General features: G+C 42.3%; 1 protein-coding gene across 2 annotated transcripts in view; it reads left to right on the top strand.

The window, feature by feature from the left end:
* hectd2 (HECT domain containing 2) overlaps nt 1-16,664 on the top strand; it is a 39,098-nt gene extending 22,434 nt beyond the window's left edge. The window contains exons 16-22 of one of the 2 annotated variants that reach the window (XR_013818672.1): nt 1,915-1,989; nt 2,147-2,234; nt 2,351-2,457; nt 13,018-13,223; nt 14,448-14,563; nt 14,652-14,795; nt 14,879-16,651. Coding sequence is in view for 1 of the 2 variants with exons in the window: in XM_079846077.1 (XP_079702203.1) it covers nt 1,915-1,989; nt 2,147-2,234; nt 2,351-2,457; nt 14,448-14,563; nt 14,652-14,795; nt 14,879-14,999 (651 nt within the window). In the remaining variant the exon portion in view is untranslated. Of the gene's footprint in view, nt 1-1,914; nt 1,990-2,146; nt 2,235-2,350; nt 2,458-13,017; nt 13,224-14,447; nt 14,564-14,651; nt 14,796-14,878 lie in introns of both variants that reach the window. The other variant, XM_079846077.1, reaches the window with a different exon arrangement.
* Nucleotides 16,665-16,977: the final 313 nt, after the last annotated feature.

Raw genomic sequence — 16,977 nt, forward strand, 5'->3', positions numbered from 1 at the left:
GCAGCCCAAATAGCTTGTATGTACTATTTTGGACGTGTTTCTCATTATATGGTGACATTGAGATCACTCAGTCATATATAAACATTGTAGATGGCTGACAGAATATCACTGGAGGCAGAAATAGCTTTCACATTATCGTTTGCACTTCCAGGCTGTCACCCAGCCATCACAGGCTCACACACTCCTGTTTTCTAGTCTCCTGGATGCGATTAATGATGGTTTATTGTTCAGTAATAGCACTCTGTTGGCTTTCAGCTCTTCTGATACAGTCATGTCTGTCTTGTGAATCTCACAAAAGGCCTTTTAAGTATCATGTGTTTTTTTCTTAACCCTTCAAATGCCAGTTTCTCATGTTCAGTTTCTAATATAGCAAAATATCAAGTACAAAATTAATGTTAGTTATTACTGGTAATTATGAAACAAACAAGGTAGCAAAAACATTATCTGAATGTGTAGATAATTTAGAAAATGTAGGAAATGTAGAAAAGTTTTTTTTTAAAGAAATTAATTATTTTATTCAGCAGTGATTGATTTGATCAAAAGTGACATTTATAATGTTGCAAAAGATTTCTATTTCAAATTAATTCTTTTTTTTTTTTTTTAAGAATACTGAATCCAAAGAATCCTGAAAAAAAATAATGTTTTGACAAAAATATTAAGAAGCACAACTGATTTTAACAGCTATATTAATAATACATGTTTCATGAGTATATATCCAAATCAGCATTATAGAATGATATGAAGAATCATGCCACACTGAAGTAATGGCTGATGGCTTATTCATATTTTTATTAAAGAACTTATTTCACTATGCTTCTGTTTTTACTGTATTTTTGGTCAAATAAATGCAGCCTTGGTGAGCATAAGATACTTTTTTTTCCCCAAAAAACATTAAATATACTTTTGAACGGTAGTGTAGTTCACTTATTTACCCAACAGAATTGGACTAGGTATTTGAAACCAACATGCAAAGCCACCACTGAAGTAAACACACATTTGTGCAATTGTACTTTTGACTCAAAACCTTTACTGAGATACAAACATTGTAGCAAGCAACTTCACTGCTTGACAACTAGTCTTGGTCTCCCCTATACCATTACAGTTGTTTCTTAAAATGGTATACTATTAAACTTAGTAAGATCACAGACAACTTTTAAATACATTTAATTAGAAACACATTTGATAATCATGACTGAATGGTTTCAGTGTACTACTAAGCTAATTTATGTTTTCTTTGAAGACATAATGATATGTCTGTTCAGATTCAGCCATTGCCTCTTCAGTGTCCAGCAGAGGGCGCCCAATATTAGCTATTTCTTCTGAAGCAACACTCATAATACGGACTAGTATGTATGCAGAAATATAATGTACAAGAGGTTGATTATATTTTGAAAAAGTAGTTACACTCCACTTTCACATTGATTTCCCTTCGCTCTCCTGTTACTGCAAAGTCAGATTTAAATGAGCCAGATGTTCTGTTTTAACGGTCTCTGGCTTTCTCCAAACTTACATAACTGCCTGCGGGCGTTGTTTGCTTCCTTGTTTCAAACTTTTTTCCAAAGGTAATGTGGACGTGGAACCTCTACTGCTACTTTCTTCAAATTAAATATTTAAAACAAATTAAAAGCAAGATTACCGCCTCAAACAGCTCAAACATCCCATCTGCTATTATTTTATTAGACAAACTAAAAAGAAGTGCAGCCAACATAACATTTAATGCTCTCACAGTCACAGATACCTCACATAATGTCACTTATGTCGAGACATTATCATCTCTACTTTATTGTATGGTCAATGCCTTTTTTATGATTTGTATTTAAAAGTGTTCCTTCTACTGCAAAGAAGGAATGCACATATAAAAAGTTGCAAGTTCAGTACATTTGTCTAATGTAAGTGCTTCTGTGTGCATTTCAGGATCTTGCTCATGGGCTTGGGGAACTCCTCAGCTATGAAGGAAACGTTGAAGAGGACTTCTACACCATGTTTCAGGTGAGTCCCCACTTGACCTGTACAATCAGGATGTTTGCTCTCAGACTTTTCTCTCCTTCCATGGTATCTAATAGATAAGCACGTTTGTCTGATTGAACTAGACATTCAGTTCTGCAGAAAATGGAAGCGGAGGTCGTTTCTGTACGTTTTTCTCTAGGTTTTTCAGGAAGAACTCGGAGTGGTCAAGTCATATAATCTGAAACCAGGAGGGGACAAGATCCCTGTAACCAACCTAAACAGAAAAGGTGAGAAAGTTTCCACTCCCCAGTTATGTGCATGACTTGGTTTTCCCTTTTCATCATGAATTGCCCCATTGTCTTATTCCCGCTACTGAAGGATTAATCTGTTTGTCCCTGCACAGAATACGTCCAGCTCTACATTGATTTCCTGCTGAATAAGTCCATCTACAGGCAGTTTGCTGCTTTCTATCATGGTTTTCACAGCGTTTGTGCCTCAAATGCCCTGATGGTAAGTTTACTGTTTAGTTTAGTCAAAATCCTCATTGCATGGTAAATGAATAAGGATTTCTGTGGGGAATACTCTGGAAGCAAGTGCGTAGAAGCCAAGAAACAGCTTGACATTTCACTCCAGCTAATAATTTTAACATTTAGTACTGTTGTGAGACACAGAAAGCTCTGGAATATTCTACTAGTGGCTCTCAGACAGAGTGAGTTTCAGGGGCAGGAGAGAGGGCAGGGTCTGTGGGCCGTTTTGTATGTGTGTGTGTGTGTGTGTGTGTGTGTGTGTGTGTGTGTGTGTGTGTGTGTGTGTGTGTGTGTGTGTGTGTGTGTGTGTGTGTGTGTGTGTGTGTGTGTGTGTGTGTGTGTGTGTGTGTGTGTGTGTGTGTGTGTGTGTGTGTGTGTGTGTGTGTGTGTGTGTGTGTGTGTGAAGGCTACATCTGTGTATGGGCCATCCCTTCCCCCTCTGTTGGAAGGGTGCCCTGTAACTGGGCCTGCTTTGTTTGTTCAATCTCCATACCATATCCAGACTCTTCTGCTACTGGCTGGGAGAGACCTCAGACTTCAAGGTCATATAGAATGAATACATAGATACTCCCAGAAAATTGCAAATCTCTTGCCCTGCTTAGCATGTCAATTGGAATCTGAACAAAGGCGCAGTTTCTTGCAGACTTTGCACAGCTCATGAGTATGTCACTTAAGCTCTCCTCCATTTGTTTACAGGGGTCCTATTATGTTCTTTTACGAAGACTTGATTTCGTTTTTTGGGGTGTACTAGAACATGCTTTCATGCTTGATTGTTAAAAAAAAACCCCATTACTACAGCCCCTCTCTCCCCAGTCTGTCTTGAACATGCCATGTAGTTCCTGTTTCAGTGAAGCCCCTCCTTCCGAAATACGAAATGTGCTGTGATTGGTTAGCTGGCCCAGTGTGTTGTGATTGGCACCACTTTGGGAAATTTACCATACCCATGAGTTTAATCTGCTCAGGTGTAAATATTAAAGGGGTGGTAAAACACATTCTTTTGAAGGCTTGACTGTGTTTGTGGGGTGCACTGTAACATGTGTTCATGCTTCGTTTAAAAAAAAATTGCCTTATTTTTCATATATTTGACCTTTATTCTACACTGCTCTGTCCCTCCTTGTAAAACGGTCTGATGCTTTCCGGGTTGTATGAAGCCAGTCCCTCAAAAATACGCGATGGGCTCTGATTGGTTAGCTGGCCCAGTGTGTTGTGATTCGCTAAACGCCTAGTGCACGTATGTCGGAAACGTCACGCCCCTTACCTTTATCGGAGGCTGTGCTTTGGTCAGTGTTAGAAATAACGGCGTCAATAAAACCATACCAATCTGAGCCCGAATCAGACCCAGAACATTTGAGTGAAGATGATCGAGCAGAACCTGTTCAGTCCTCAAGAGTAAAGACTGCGGATGTATAATGATCGCTACTGAATGGCACTTTAACTTTTGTATTTTTAGAACGATTATAGCCAAATATCTGTCACAAGAACTAACCCAAAACAAACACTAAGCACTGGCTTAAACTAGTAAGTTAGCCAAATCACACACAGAACCATGTTTAGCATGCCTGTAGATAAACAATACATAAAAGCTCTAATCAAAGAATCATTTACACTAATGCCAGGTTCGCTGTTGAGATTTTAACGTTAGTGTTTGTAACGATAGGTGTTCGTCGGATAACGTTAAGTATGAATGAGCATTTAACAGACTGGTTTGCAGAACAGTGTTGTCATCTGTTTACTTCCTTGCTACAACCTATTACAGGAAAACACATCGATGAAAAATAAATCAGACTTACAGGTTGTGGCCCGTGAACAGCTTCTGTTTGTAAATCCAGCTTTCAGGACAAGCCGTTGTGCATATCCTGTATTGAACTCGCGAAGTTTGTGGAAGTTTGTGTTGTCCTCCGTGAAATGTGCAGCGCGCGCGTCATGCATCCACGCACCGGCAGTGTTTTTTTCACGCAGCTGACGTTGTGCAAATCTGGCATTGAAATCGCGAAGACGGTGGATGTTCTCCTCCGTGGATGTGCTGCAGGGAGCCCTGCGCGTGCCTGATTCCCCGCTGACTCAAACACACGTGCATATAACATGTTTTATTTTAAACGCTCTGCAACGCACCCCCGTCCCTATGAAGGCTGAACAGAGCAAGTACCCCAGACCTGCAATCCGGATGAAAATAACAGCGTTTCCTTGGCATCGCGGCAACAACACTCCAGCCTACTATACCACAACAGCGCCGCGATACAAAATGGCCTCACCCCCCCTTATTTCATATTCCCCGGAGGAGGGGTTTATGTAAATATTGGGCCTGGTGATGTCAGCAAAACCTGGGTGAATGTGTGTAGTCGCCTACTGGCCGTTTGCTGTAGTCCTTAGAAACTGATTTCTTTAAAAGCAAATATCTCCCTTTGCTTTAAACTTTGAACGTTGTAACTTTGCAGATGTTGTTTATGCTCAAGCAGCAACATTACACGTTAGCTAAAGTTAGAATAGTGAAATCGTGGTTTACCACCCCTTTAAAGGAGTAGTTCACTTTAAAATGAAAATTACCCCATGATTTACTCGCCCTCAAGCCATCCTAGGTGTGTATGATTTTCTTAATTCTGTAACACAATCAGAGTTATATTAATAAATATCCTGACGCTTCCAAGCTTTATGATGAAGCTCAAAAAAGTGCATCCATCCATCATAAAGTTACTCCACACGGCTCAAGGGGGTTAATAAAGACCTTCTGAAGCGAATCGATGGGGTTTTGTAAGAAAAATATCCATATTTAAAACTTTATAAAGTTAAACATCTAGCTTACGCTAGACCACCTTCCGTATTCAACTTACGGAAAAAGTGTAACTGGCACAACGTATGACGTTGTACGTAGCGTAAACGTTTTGAACTGCGAGAGGCGTTATACTTTCTGCGTAAGTTGAATACGGAAGGCGGTCTGGCGGAAGCTAGATATTAGAGAAAAAAAACTTTTCTTTCAAAGCCCATCGTTTCGCTTCAGAAGGCCTTTATTAACACCCCCGGAGCCAAACTAAATAAGACATACTTACATACATGATAAGTTGTGATCCACAAACAACAGATTGACAAAGTGGGAACTGGTCCATTTCAGGAGTAGCTTTTGTGCATAGCCTACATTGTTCTCTCTTAGGTTCTGGATTCTGTTCTCCATAAAATGTGCAGCACACAGATAAACATTGGGGTCATAATATTCAGGAATAGTGTTTAAAATAAATGCAGATCTTTTTTATGCTCAAACAGCAACATTACACACTAACTACAGTTAAAAAGTGAAAAAGCATAATAGGACCCCTTTACAGTCAGTGTTGTCTCAATGAATTGGCTACTTTATGATAATTTTTTTACATTGTTTTTATACAGGTTTTATTCATATTATTGACTACAAATTATGTTAAAATAATGATAATAATGTAATTACTAATAAGTTACTCTAAAGTAGACTGTAAGAAAAGAAAGTATAATCAAATATAACAAATAATTATAATATCATTAATCATTAGATTTAAATTTGTTTTAAATATCCAGTGTAATTTAAAGTGACCAAAACTGATATACATTATTGACTTTCTGAACTCTTTAGACTCTTTTTTTTTCCATGACAAGCTGTTGTACGGTGGGAATATGTCTTTATTGTGATTTATGGATAACAATGTTTTGTATCAGCAGAAACTGAAGTTGTTTTGTTGTTGCTTGTTATGCATGTTGGCATTAGTTGACATTCCCTGCAGTTATCCGAGTTAATAGTTCTTAATTAAAATTCTTGTGTCTTAATACATGTTGAAGGAGTGTGTTTCAAACTGTGCCCTGGAATAGTCTCTGTAAGAAACCACATTTACCAATGCACATTTTCTTTTGTAAAAACAACACTGACTTTCAATCAACCTAAAACTACGGATGATGTGTTCAGTGTTCAGAATAATGTGCATTTGTTGTATATATATTTCTCTCTGCACCAGGGCAAATAGTAAATTGCACGTATGTTTATCTTGGCGATGATTCAGCCTCAATTTAGACTTCCCAATATGGTGCTACTCCAGACTGCTCTCTTAATCAAGAGATGCACACAGGAAAAAAAAGTAAAGCAGAGGGATAGTTATTTATTTCATCAGACCATTTTAAGGAATATTCAGCCTGTGAGTCAATGGTTTCTCTCTGGGTTCACTGAACTGCACAATCACCGGTTGCTTTGCTCAGTTTTTTTTCTCTCTGTATGTTGTAGGATTAGCTGTACATATGTGGTGGTTAACAGTGTGACGGTGGTGAAATGGTGTAACATTTCTGGCCTGATTCCACTAGCCATGATCAACTTTAGACCCTCCCCGTCTTTAGTGATTACGCAACAGTTGACTGTGTCCCTGACTGCTTATGTAAGAGGCTCTGTAACAGTAATATCTGACTCGCTGGTTCTGGTGTGGTGTGAGGAAGGGTGAAGGGAGGGGAAAGACGTGGCAGGTCGGTTTGGACCATGGCTACCTCTTTGTGGCTTAAAGACCTATCTTTATCTTTCGGTCTCTCTGTCTTTCACACTGCCTGTCTGTTTCTCAACACACTGCACAGCACGGTTTGTGTACGTGCAGGGTGTGGCAGTAGAAAGGGGATCATGTTAATACCAACACAGAGTAATTTTCCTTTTCCTTTAGTTTTTCTCTCTTTTTTGGTGTGTATGGAATGTGTGATGCAAAATACAAATGTAGAACATTATGTATAATATGCAGATTAGACTGCTTCTTCTAAATAAAATGGTTTTTATTTGAACTGAAATCTTACATTAAAGCCTTTTTTTTTTCTTGTTGATTGATGAACTTTTTTTTCATTTGGTTTGTCATGTCTTGCTGTTTTTAAGCATCTAGCACAACTTTTTAAGATGTTGTGTCAAATTAAAAGTATAAAGAATGCAAATGCTAGAATTATGATATACATAAATTAGTCAGTTGGTAGGATAATGTCTTAACCCTTCACAGTGAGGTTAAATTTGTTAACATTAGTTAATATATTAGGTATCACTTACTAACAAAGAACAATCATTTTTAAAGCATTTATTAACTTGGATTGACATTAATTAATAAATGTACTATTGTCCATTACTAATTTAAACGTCTCGGTTATGTATGTAACCCACGTTCCCTGAAGGAGGGAACGGAGACGTACGTCGGAACTGACCGACTAATTGGGATCTATTTTCAGAGACCAATCTACTTCGAGTGTATAGAAACTAACCAATAAACATTGGCATGCGGTTCACGCACCGCCCCCCAGCGCGGGTATAAAACACGGAAGTGAACAACGCATACCGCTTTTACAACTGAGGAGCCGAGATGTGACTCGGCCCTTCAGCGGAAGTGCAGCACCTGGCAACGGGACGTCCGTCTCCATTCCCTCCTTCAGGGAATGAGGGTTACATACGTAACCGAGACTTTCCCTTTCAGTCGGTCACGTTCGACATACGTCGGAACTGACCGACGAATTGGGATCCCTACAAAAACGCCAGGCATGCTGGCCCTTCCAGCACCCTGCTTAAGCTCACTGGGTGCTCCTAGTTGGAGCAGCAGTCAGGGCTTAAAGCAGGGAGGCCCGACACTGCTGTTTCTGCAAGACCCACTCAGTGTGACTATTGGATAACGCTGGGAAAGCATGCCTGTCTCAGGGAGATGGCACGCTGCGGAGCCACGTCCTCCTCCGGAGGAGGGAGAAATACTCATACGGACTAACCTATCTGGGTAGTAACAACATATGGGAGTCTCTGGGGTGGTTTCAACCTGGTTCCAGGGGGGAAAGAACACGCCCAGAGACGACAGAGCGGGCTCTGTCAAGGGAAAGAAATGGGGCTAGCCGAGTAGGGTAGCAGGTACCGTGGAGAATACACATATGGGGTCGCCATGAGGGAACCGCTACATATGGACCCAGCCTAACACACACGTTCCACAAGCATACGGGTGCAGGCCCGGCGTCAGACTGCCGCCACGTCAGACACTGAAGGGGTGACGGAGGAGCCCGACAGGGTTCACCATTTCTGGGGAACACAACTGGAGAAAAATAAACGCACGTACCCAGCCATAGGCGGGAGTGGCGTAGCAAGCCGACACAGGAACGGGCACTTCGCATCTACCGGCCGTTGGAGGCGAGTACACGGGAAGAAACCGGCTCCACACGGAGGCTATAGAATCTAGCGAACGTGTTAGGTGTCGCCCAGCCCGCAGCTCTACAGATGTCTGTCAGCGAGGCGCCACGAGCCAGCGCCCCAGTAGGAGGACACTTCTTGTGGAATGCGCTCGCAACCCGAACGGGCAAGGCATGTCTTGCGATTGGTACGCTAAGACGATAGCATCCACTATCCAGTGGGCTAACCTCTGCTTGGAGACAGCCTTTCCCTTCTGCTGGCCTCCGTAACAGACGAAGAGCTGCTCTGAGGTCCTGAAGCTTTGAGTCCGGTCTATGTAAGCGCGAAGAGCGCGGACGGGACATAACAAAGCCAGGGCTGGGTCTGCCTCCTCCGAGGGCAGCGCTTGCAGGTTCACTACCTGGTCCCGAAAGGGAGTGGTAGGAACCTTGGGCACATATCCTCAGGATGATGTGAGAGTTACCGGGCCTGTATTCTAGGCACAATTCGTTAACCGAAAGCGCATGCAGGTCCCCCACCCTCTTGATTGAGGCCAATGCAGTCAGTAGTACCGTCTTCATAGACAGGATTTTTAACTCAACGGACTGCAAAGGCTCAAAAGGAGGGCCCTGAAGTGCTCTGAGCACCAGGGCTAAGTCCCAAGAGGGTAGCGAGGTAGAACGAGGAGGATTTAGTCTCCTCGCACCTCTGAGGAACCTGACGATTAAGTCGTGCTTCCCTAAGGATTTACCTTCAACTACATCGTGATACGCCGCTATTGCTGCGACGTACACTTTCAGGGTGGAGGGAGACAGCCTTCGCTCCAACCCATCTTGTAGGAAAGAAAGCACAACATTAATCGAACACTACCCAGGGTCTTCGCGGTGGGAAGAACACCATTCAACGAACAGGTTCCACTTCAGAGCATAGAGGCGCCTCGTAGAGGGGGCCAGTAAGCCAGTCGTCGAGATAGTTGAGAATACGAACGCCGCGTTCTCGGAGTGGAACAATGGCTGCCTCCGCGACTTTTGTGAAGACGCAGGGCAACAGGGACAGCCCGAAGGGCAAGACTTTGTACTGATATGCCTTCCCCTCGAACGCAAAGCATAAGAACCGTCTGTGTCGAGGAAGGATAGAGACATGAAAGTACGCGTCCTTCAGGTTGATCGCTGCAAACCAATCTTGGGGACGGATGCATTCGAAGATGCGTTTCTGCGTTAACATTTTGAACGGAAGTCTGTGCAGGGCCCGATTCAAAATGCGCAGATCCAAGATTGGCCGTAACCCACCCCCTTTCTTGGGTACAATAAAGTAGGGGCTGTAGAACCCCGATATATCGGCTGGAGGAACCGGCTCGACCACGCCCTTCGCCAGTAGGACATCGATCTCCGCCTGTAATACATGGGCAACGCTGCTCCGCACTGAGGTGAACAGGATGCCCCTGTATTTGGGGGGCTGGTGCGCGAATTGAATCGCGTAACCGAGTCTGATGGTACGGATGAGCCAGCGAGACAGCCCCGGGAGCTCTAGCCAGGCTCCCAGAAACTGAGCAAGGGGGACCAACGGCACCACAGACGTACCCGGGGTGAGGCAGCGAGGTGGAATGTTCAGACCTGACTCGGACGGCCCGGAGGCGACCCGGAGAAGGGTCTGAACATTCCAAGGTGGGGCAGTGTGTGGGAGAGAAGGCCCGGGGGCGTCCTCTAGCCTCACACTGCCCCCTGGCGAGAAGAGGGGAAGACTGGAGTGGCAAGGCCCGGGGGCGTCGCGCACAATGATCTTGGCCCTCTTGGGGCCCAGGGACATAGGAAACTGCTCTTTTATTGACAATGTGGGTACCACTGAGCTCCGAGGAGCTAGTGGCAGAGATACTATTTTGTTGTTGGCCCCCCCGGTCCTCCTCCGGGGGTGGGGGGGGAGTAGTGCGGACACCATCTCCCTCCGAGCAGATCCATCCGTCCCTGGGCTGCCCGTCTCAGGGCCGCTTACCCTTACGTTTGCCGGCAGACTTAGTGGGGCCCTGAGCGGGTTGGGCGGCCCCCTTGCGTCCGGCACTCTGCTTCCTGGGTGGAGGCTGCTGCTTGGGTTTTGCAGGGGCAGAGGCGGACGCAGGAGGACACCCCCTCCACCAAGAACTCTCGATGGCGTCACCGAAGAGGTCGGCCTTACTGACAGGGGCGTCCAAGAACCGCACTTTGTCGGTTTTGCGCATATCAGCCAGGTTCAGCCACAGGTGGCGTTCCTGGATCACCATAGTTAGGGCCCTATGAAATCCGTTTTATTTTTTCCCAAATTCCATTTTATTTTTTCCCAAATTCCGTTTTTTCCGTTTTAATTTTTGGGAATTCCGTTTTTTTTACCCTTAACTGTTATTTTAGTCGTAAAAAGAGTGTTTTTAATGTTAATATAATAGAACATAAAACATAAAATAGGAATGACCTTAAATTTATTGAGGTAACAAACATCACATTTACTTTTCAGGACAAATACTGCAACATAACACTGCACTCTAAGCACTTCAAGTCACAACTAGATATTAGTGCTGTGAATTGATAATAATAATAAAAAAAGAATTAATCACATTTTTTTCTGTAATTAATCATGATTAATTGCAATTAAAAACATTGGAGTTTTTTATATTTTGATATTGTAATAATTTCAGTTACTCTCCAAATTAATTTAGAAACAATTTAAAGACAGCATATTTTAAATGTGTGTTGTAATGGCATCTTTTTATGAATGAAGGCCAGTATCACTGATATTAATGTCTATATCAGTGGTTCCCAACCACGTTCCTGGAGGACCCCCAACAGTGCACATTTTGCATGTCTCCTCAATCAAACACACCTGATTCAGGTCATCAGCTCATTAGTAGCTACTCCAAGACCTGATGTGGGTGTGTCAGACAAAGGACACATCCAAAATGTGCACTGTTGGGGGTCCTCCAGGAACGTGGTTGGGAACCACTGGTCTATATGAAACATTGATGACGTTACATTACAGTATAACCGAAAGCTACCAATTTCAACATTTATTAGGCTTTAAAAAAACTTTTAACTTTTAATTTAATTGAACTTAAAACAATCTTTACATAAATCTATTATAATAAATGTTATATTTGCCTGTGGCCTTCCCTCTCAGACATAGTCTACACAGAAATTGAATAAAGTTATCAACACCTTTCTTAACTGCATAAATAATAAGTGAAATATAGATTAATCATCATTAAAGCTACAATCTTCTGTTCCCGTTGTTCTTTGAACATTAATGACAGACATTATCAGTGCTACTGTCACTTTAAGAGCTACCTCAGCCAAACATGATGTGGATAATGCTGCCTTCACGTGCTATCGGAAATTTGATGATTCCGACTTCTGAAGTCGTGATTACGAGCGCATTGCATTCAAGTTTCAAAATGTGAGGGCGTTCATGTGCAATGTTTACCTAGGAAACTTGTATATTACGATAATTCAGAGAGCACGTGAAGGCAACATAAGACGCGCTGACCCGCGCATCTCATTTCCTCTCAAGTTCATTTAAGGCATTATTTCCCATACAGTACATTAAAGTGCATTAAAAACAAGGCACAATACAGCAAGCACTCCCTGAGGGAACTGCTCGGCTCGGTACTGAGGGCTTATCGTTGAGTTTCTTAACTTTTTCGCCGACGAAAGCAGAGCCGTGGAGCCGCTTCGCCATACTTTCAGTGTTTTGAAGGAGGAGCTGAAATGACGGGAGGAGTTGTGTTGCCCAAATTTGCTTCCCCCGGTCTGCATTTCCCCAGACATACGTTCTTCTCCCACACAAAACCGCATTTCATTCCAAATATGTCAAATTCCGGGAAATTCCGCGTTAACAATAGATTCCGCGTTAATATGCCAATTCCGCGATTCCGTCCGCGATTCGGTGATCGCGGAAATCATAGGGCCCTACATAGTAGACATCGCCCTAACCAGGGAGCGGGCAGCGACTTTCGTCGCCCGGAGGGTTAGGGTTAGGGTTAGGAGCCCCAAAGAAAACCGGGCAGCAGAGGGTGCGGGGGCCCAAGGGGTTTTTGGCCCGTCGGGGAAGCCCTGACCGTCACCCTCAGATCTCCACCAAAGGCATCAGCCAAAGTAGCAGGCCTCTGCTTTGCAGCGGAAGGACCACTAGATCGGGGGATGCGCAATGGGACTCCACCCCGTCTGAGGTATTTGAGCCTAGATCTAAGCACTGCGATGGTCATGTTCCCGCAGTGGTAACATGAGTCATTCACGAACGCTGCCTCAGCGTGCTGAACGCCCAAACACGTGAGACAACGATCATGACCGTCAACTGGGGACAGAAAACGACGGCATGCAGAAACACACGGTTTGAATGACATCTTGAAAAAGACGCAGGGTCAAACCGTGTATTTTGCTCTTTTATGAATGGAAAAATGCTCTTTTACAGTGCTGAAGCACTCAGGGAGATGGCCGCAGCTCCCCGCAGTCCGATAGTGCAAGCCCGCGGGTGAGCACTCAAAGGAAACGCCCAGCGAACCAATACAGGAACTCTCTTGCAGCCACTCGCTGACTCGCGCTGTCACGCCAACACCAGGAGGAGCACTCTCCAGACTCGTTCTCTTGAACACTCTCGGCAGAAACAGTCTTGTGCAGGTAAGCAACAAAACCATCGGCTCGGAAGTTGAAAGTGGTATGCATTGTTCACTTCCGTGTTTTATACCCGCGCTGCGGGGCGGTGCGTGAACCGCATGCCAATGTTTATTGGCTCGTTTCTATACACTCAAAGTAGATTGGTCTCTGAAAATAGATCCCAATTCGTCAGTCAGTTCCGACGTCCGTCGAACGTGACCGACTGAAAGGGAACTCATCTTTGTTCATAATACACACTATAAAAAAATACTTAAAGGGTTAGTTCACCCAAAAATTAAAATTCTGTCATTAATTACTTACCCTCATGTCGTTCGACACCCGTAAGACCTCTGTTCATCTTCGGAACACAAATGAAGATATTTTAGTTGAAATCCGATGGCTCAGAAAGGCCTCCATTGGCACAATGCACGGTTCACGCTCAAGACCCATAAAAGGTACTAAAGACGTTGTTACAAAGTCCATCTCACTACAGTGCAGGTTCTACAATAATTTTATGAATCGACGAGAATAGTTTTTGTGCGCAAAAAAACCCTAAATAATGACTACTATAGTGATGACCGATTTCAAAACACTGCATCATGAAGCTTCGAAGCGTTATGAATCATCGAGTCGAATCATGATTCGGATCGCGTGTCAAACCGCCAAACTGCTGAAATCATGTGACTTTGGCGATTCAAACTGCTGAATCGACTCACTGATTCATAACGCTTCAAAGCTTCATGATGTAGTGTTTTGAAATCAGTCTTCACTATATAAGTTGTTATTTAGGGTTTTTTTTCGCACAAAAACTATTCTCGTCGATTCATAAAATTATTGTAGAACCTGTAATATATTAACCTAAAACCTAAAATATATTAAAATAGTAAACCATTATTTTAATTTGTAATATTTTTTGCAATATTGCTGTGGAAATAAATGCAGCCTCTTTCAAAAACATAAAAATAATCCTACAGACCCCAAATTTTTGAAGGGCAGTGTACATTTATACATTGTCAGTTCATGTTAGCTATTGACTGTAATTAATGTTACCTATAGCTAATGTCCAACTTTACTATATATAAAGTGTTACACAAACTTTTTTGTTGCAAAGTTTACATGCAGGCATAATTAAATGAATAATTTGTATGTGTTATTTAAATTACCAATTTTTCTCCACAAATATGCATCTAATTACAACTATGGCAGTACTATAAGGTCTTTAAGGAATTAAATCTGTAATTTATGTAGCTCTTGAGGCCAGAAGAGGTTGAGATCCTGGTTTGTGGAAGTCCTAATCTGGACATGGGCTCTCTGCAGCGAGTGGTGCAGTATGAAGGCTACAGCAAGACTGACCCCACCATCCGGTACATGTCTTGTTTACAATTTGCTATAGTCATGCTTTCACATATATGTCTATCAGTGGAAAAGTGACTGTTCGCTCTGGTGTTGCAGGGCCTTCTGGGACGTGGTTCTGGCCTTTTCTTCGGAGCTGCAGAAGAAACTGCTCCATTTTACCACAGGAAGTGACCGCGTTCCTGTGGGGGGAATGGCCGACCTCAACTTCAAGATCTCCAAGATTGATGTCTCCACTGACTGGTAATCATCACAATGGCTGATTGCAGTGAAATGACTGCATGCATGTTCATTCTCTACAGTTCATTTATTCATCTTCTTTGCAGGCTCCCAGTGTCGCATACATGCTTCAACCAGATCTGTCTACCTCCATACAAGAGCAAGAAAGAATTACGGCAAAAGTTAACTATTGCCATTTCAAATGCGGAGGGCTTCGGATTGGAGTAGATTATAGTTGTAGATCTGATAATCCAACTCATGACTGTATTCACTGAAAGATCATGGGCAGTGATGTTTTTTTATTCGCCAACATGGTTGTGCATCAATTGAACTGAGAATGCTTTTTAAATTATTTAAAAAAAAAGGATGCAGAATTGTAATTTAAATTTGTATGCAAGGAAGTAGAATTAAAAGTTCATGTACGCTACTGTTCTTTACCAAATTTTGTAAAGAAACTTAAAACTTTCATTCAGAAAGGATGCATTAAATTGATCAAAAGTGACAGTAAAGATGTTACAAAAGATTTATGTTTATACACTTCATTTCCCAGAATGCATTGCCTGTGTCAAATATCAGTAAATTCCACTTCCTGTCATGCCAATTCAAATTTCAAATCGGCTACCTGTGAGTGTGGTCAATTCAGTTTGCATTCACACTCATGAAAGAACACATCAGGTACACATGATTATAACGCACAGCAGTGATAATGTAAGCTCTAGATGTAAAGTTTCAGCAGCTGTGTGCAGTGTAGTATTATTTGTTGTGAACCAGGGTTCTATGATGAACCCAGTTAAGCTGTTCGTCTTTAGTCGTTATGTAATTTGGACTCCTCATTGCTGACAGCTTGAGTGAAGGACCGAACATGTGGTATTAGAATATGTGGATAATACAGACTATATCTGTTCGAGAAGCTCCCTTGTGCTGCAATATGAAATTAAAATGTTTAGTATTTCCTCTTCAACATGTGCCCGGTTTTAATGTCCCATGCTCCTGTTGAAAGTAGGTCAGTAAGGGGCTTGGTCTCAGCTAAAATAGCCTGGCAAACAGGCTGTTGAACTTGCTCAGCATTCTTAAAGACACAGCACTTTGTCTCCAGGGTTACAGAAGCCCACAGTTAATAAAAGCTTCTATGTGAAAACGTTCCTTAACTCAAGCATTCCCTCCGGTTCTGATGGGCTTTTAAAATGTAGCTGTTAATAAACTTTACAATTTTTTAAATGAAGATTTGTGTCTGAGCTCAAACATCACGGTTTTGTTGAGTATAGTTTAGTAATTGTCGACAACCCTTTCCAACCTCTCTTGGGCATGAAAGGAAGATTTGTAATGTGATTTTTATGTGTGTGTGTGTGTGTGTGTGTGTGTGTGTGTGTGTGTGTGTGTGTGTGTGTGTGTGTGTGTGTGTGTGTGTCAGGGAATGTTTCATGATTGTTGACTAGCCATAACATGGATGATTTTTTGTTTTTATGGTAATTCTGGTTATTCTTTAAATTGTGGTTGACAGCAGTATTTGTCAAAACAACAACAAAAAACATAATTTATTTTACAATTAATTGCTTTGTGCCATCAGTTTCATGATTCATTTAGGACTCAATATGAGAAGTGTACATCAGTCACCCTACTTGTCCTGGCTTGGCTTGCGTAATTGGAATTGTAGGTGGTGTATTTTTGCATATTTGTGGCTCATCATGTCATGTGATTTTCATTGAACTCGTGCAGTGGCTTTATTTGTATTTATAACGTCTGTCAATCTGAATCACTCCAGTGTTCATGCTATGGTTTTATGTTCTCCAATGACTGAATACAAATGTATTTACCATGTATTTATTTCAACTTTGCTCATTCATTTTTAATGAATAAAGTTATACAGCAAAACTTTTGTTTTGTTCTGTAATGAAAGAGCCTGTATTTTAACCTGTATTTTCGTTAGCTTGGAGTTATTGCCACCTCCTGTCTAGAATTTGAGCCTAGAGCATTGCTTAAAAGTCTTTAGAAGAATCTGAAGGTCAAATGAAGAACTACAGCGAGCACAGCGAGAGCTGCCTACATTTCACCTAAGGCTCTTTAACTCTTTCCCCGCCAACAAGTTACCAGCCACCGTCAGCGTTTTTGATCATTTTCACAAAATGTTCATGGCCCCCAGAATATTTTATTGTATGAATATCTGAACATGCAATATGTCAGAAGAAAGAACAGAGCCTCTGCTTTA

This window comes from Gobio gobio, assembly GCF_949357685.1.
Source record: "Gobio gobio genome assembly, chromosome: 20".
In the NCBI taxonomy this organism is placed as follows: Eukaryota; Metazoa; Chordata; class Actinopteri; order Cypriniformes; family Gobionidae; genus Gobio; species Gobio gobio.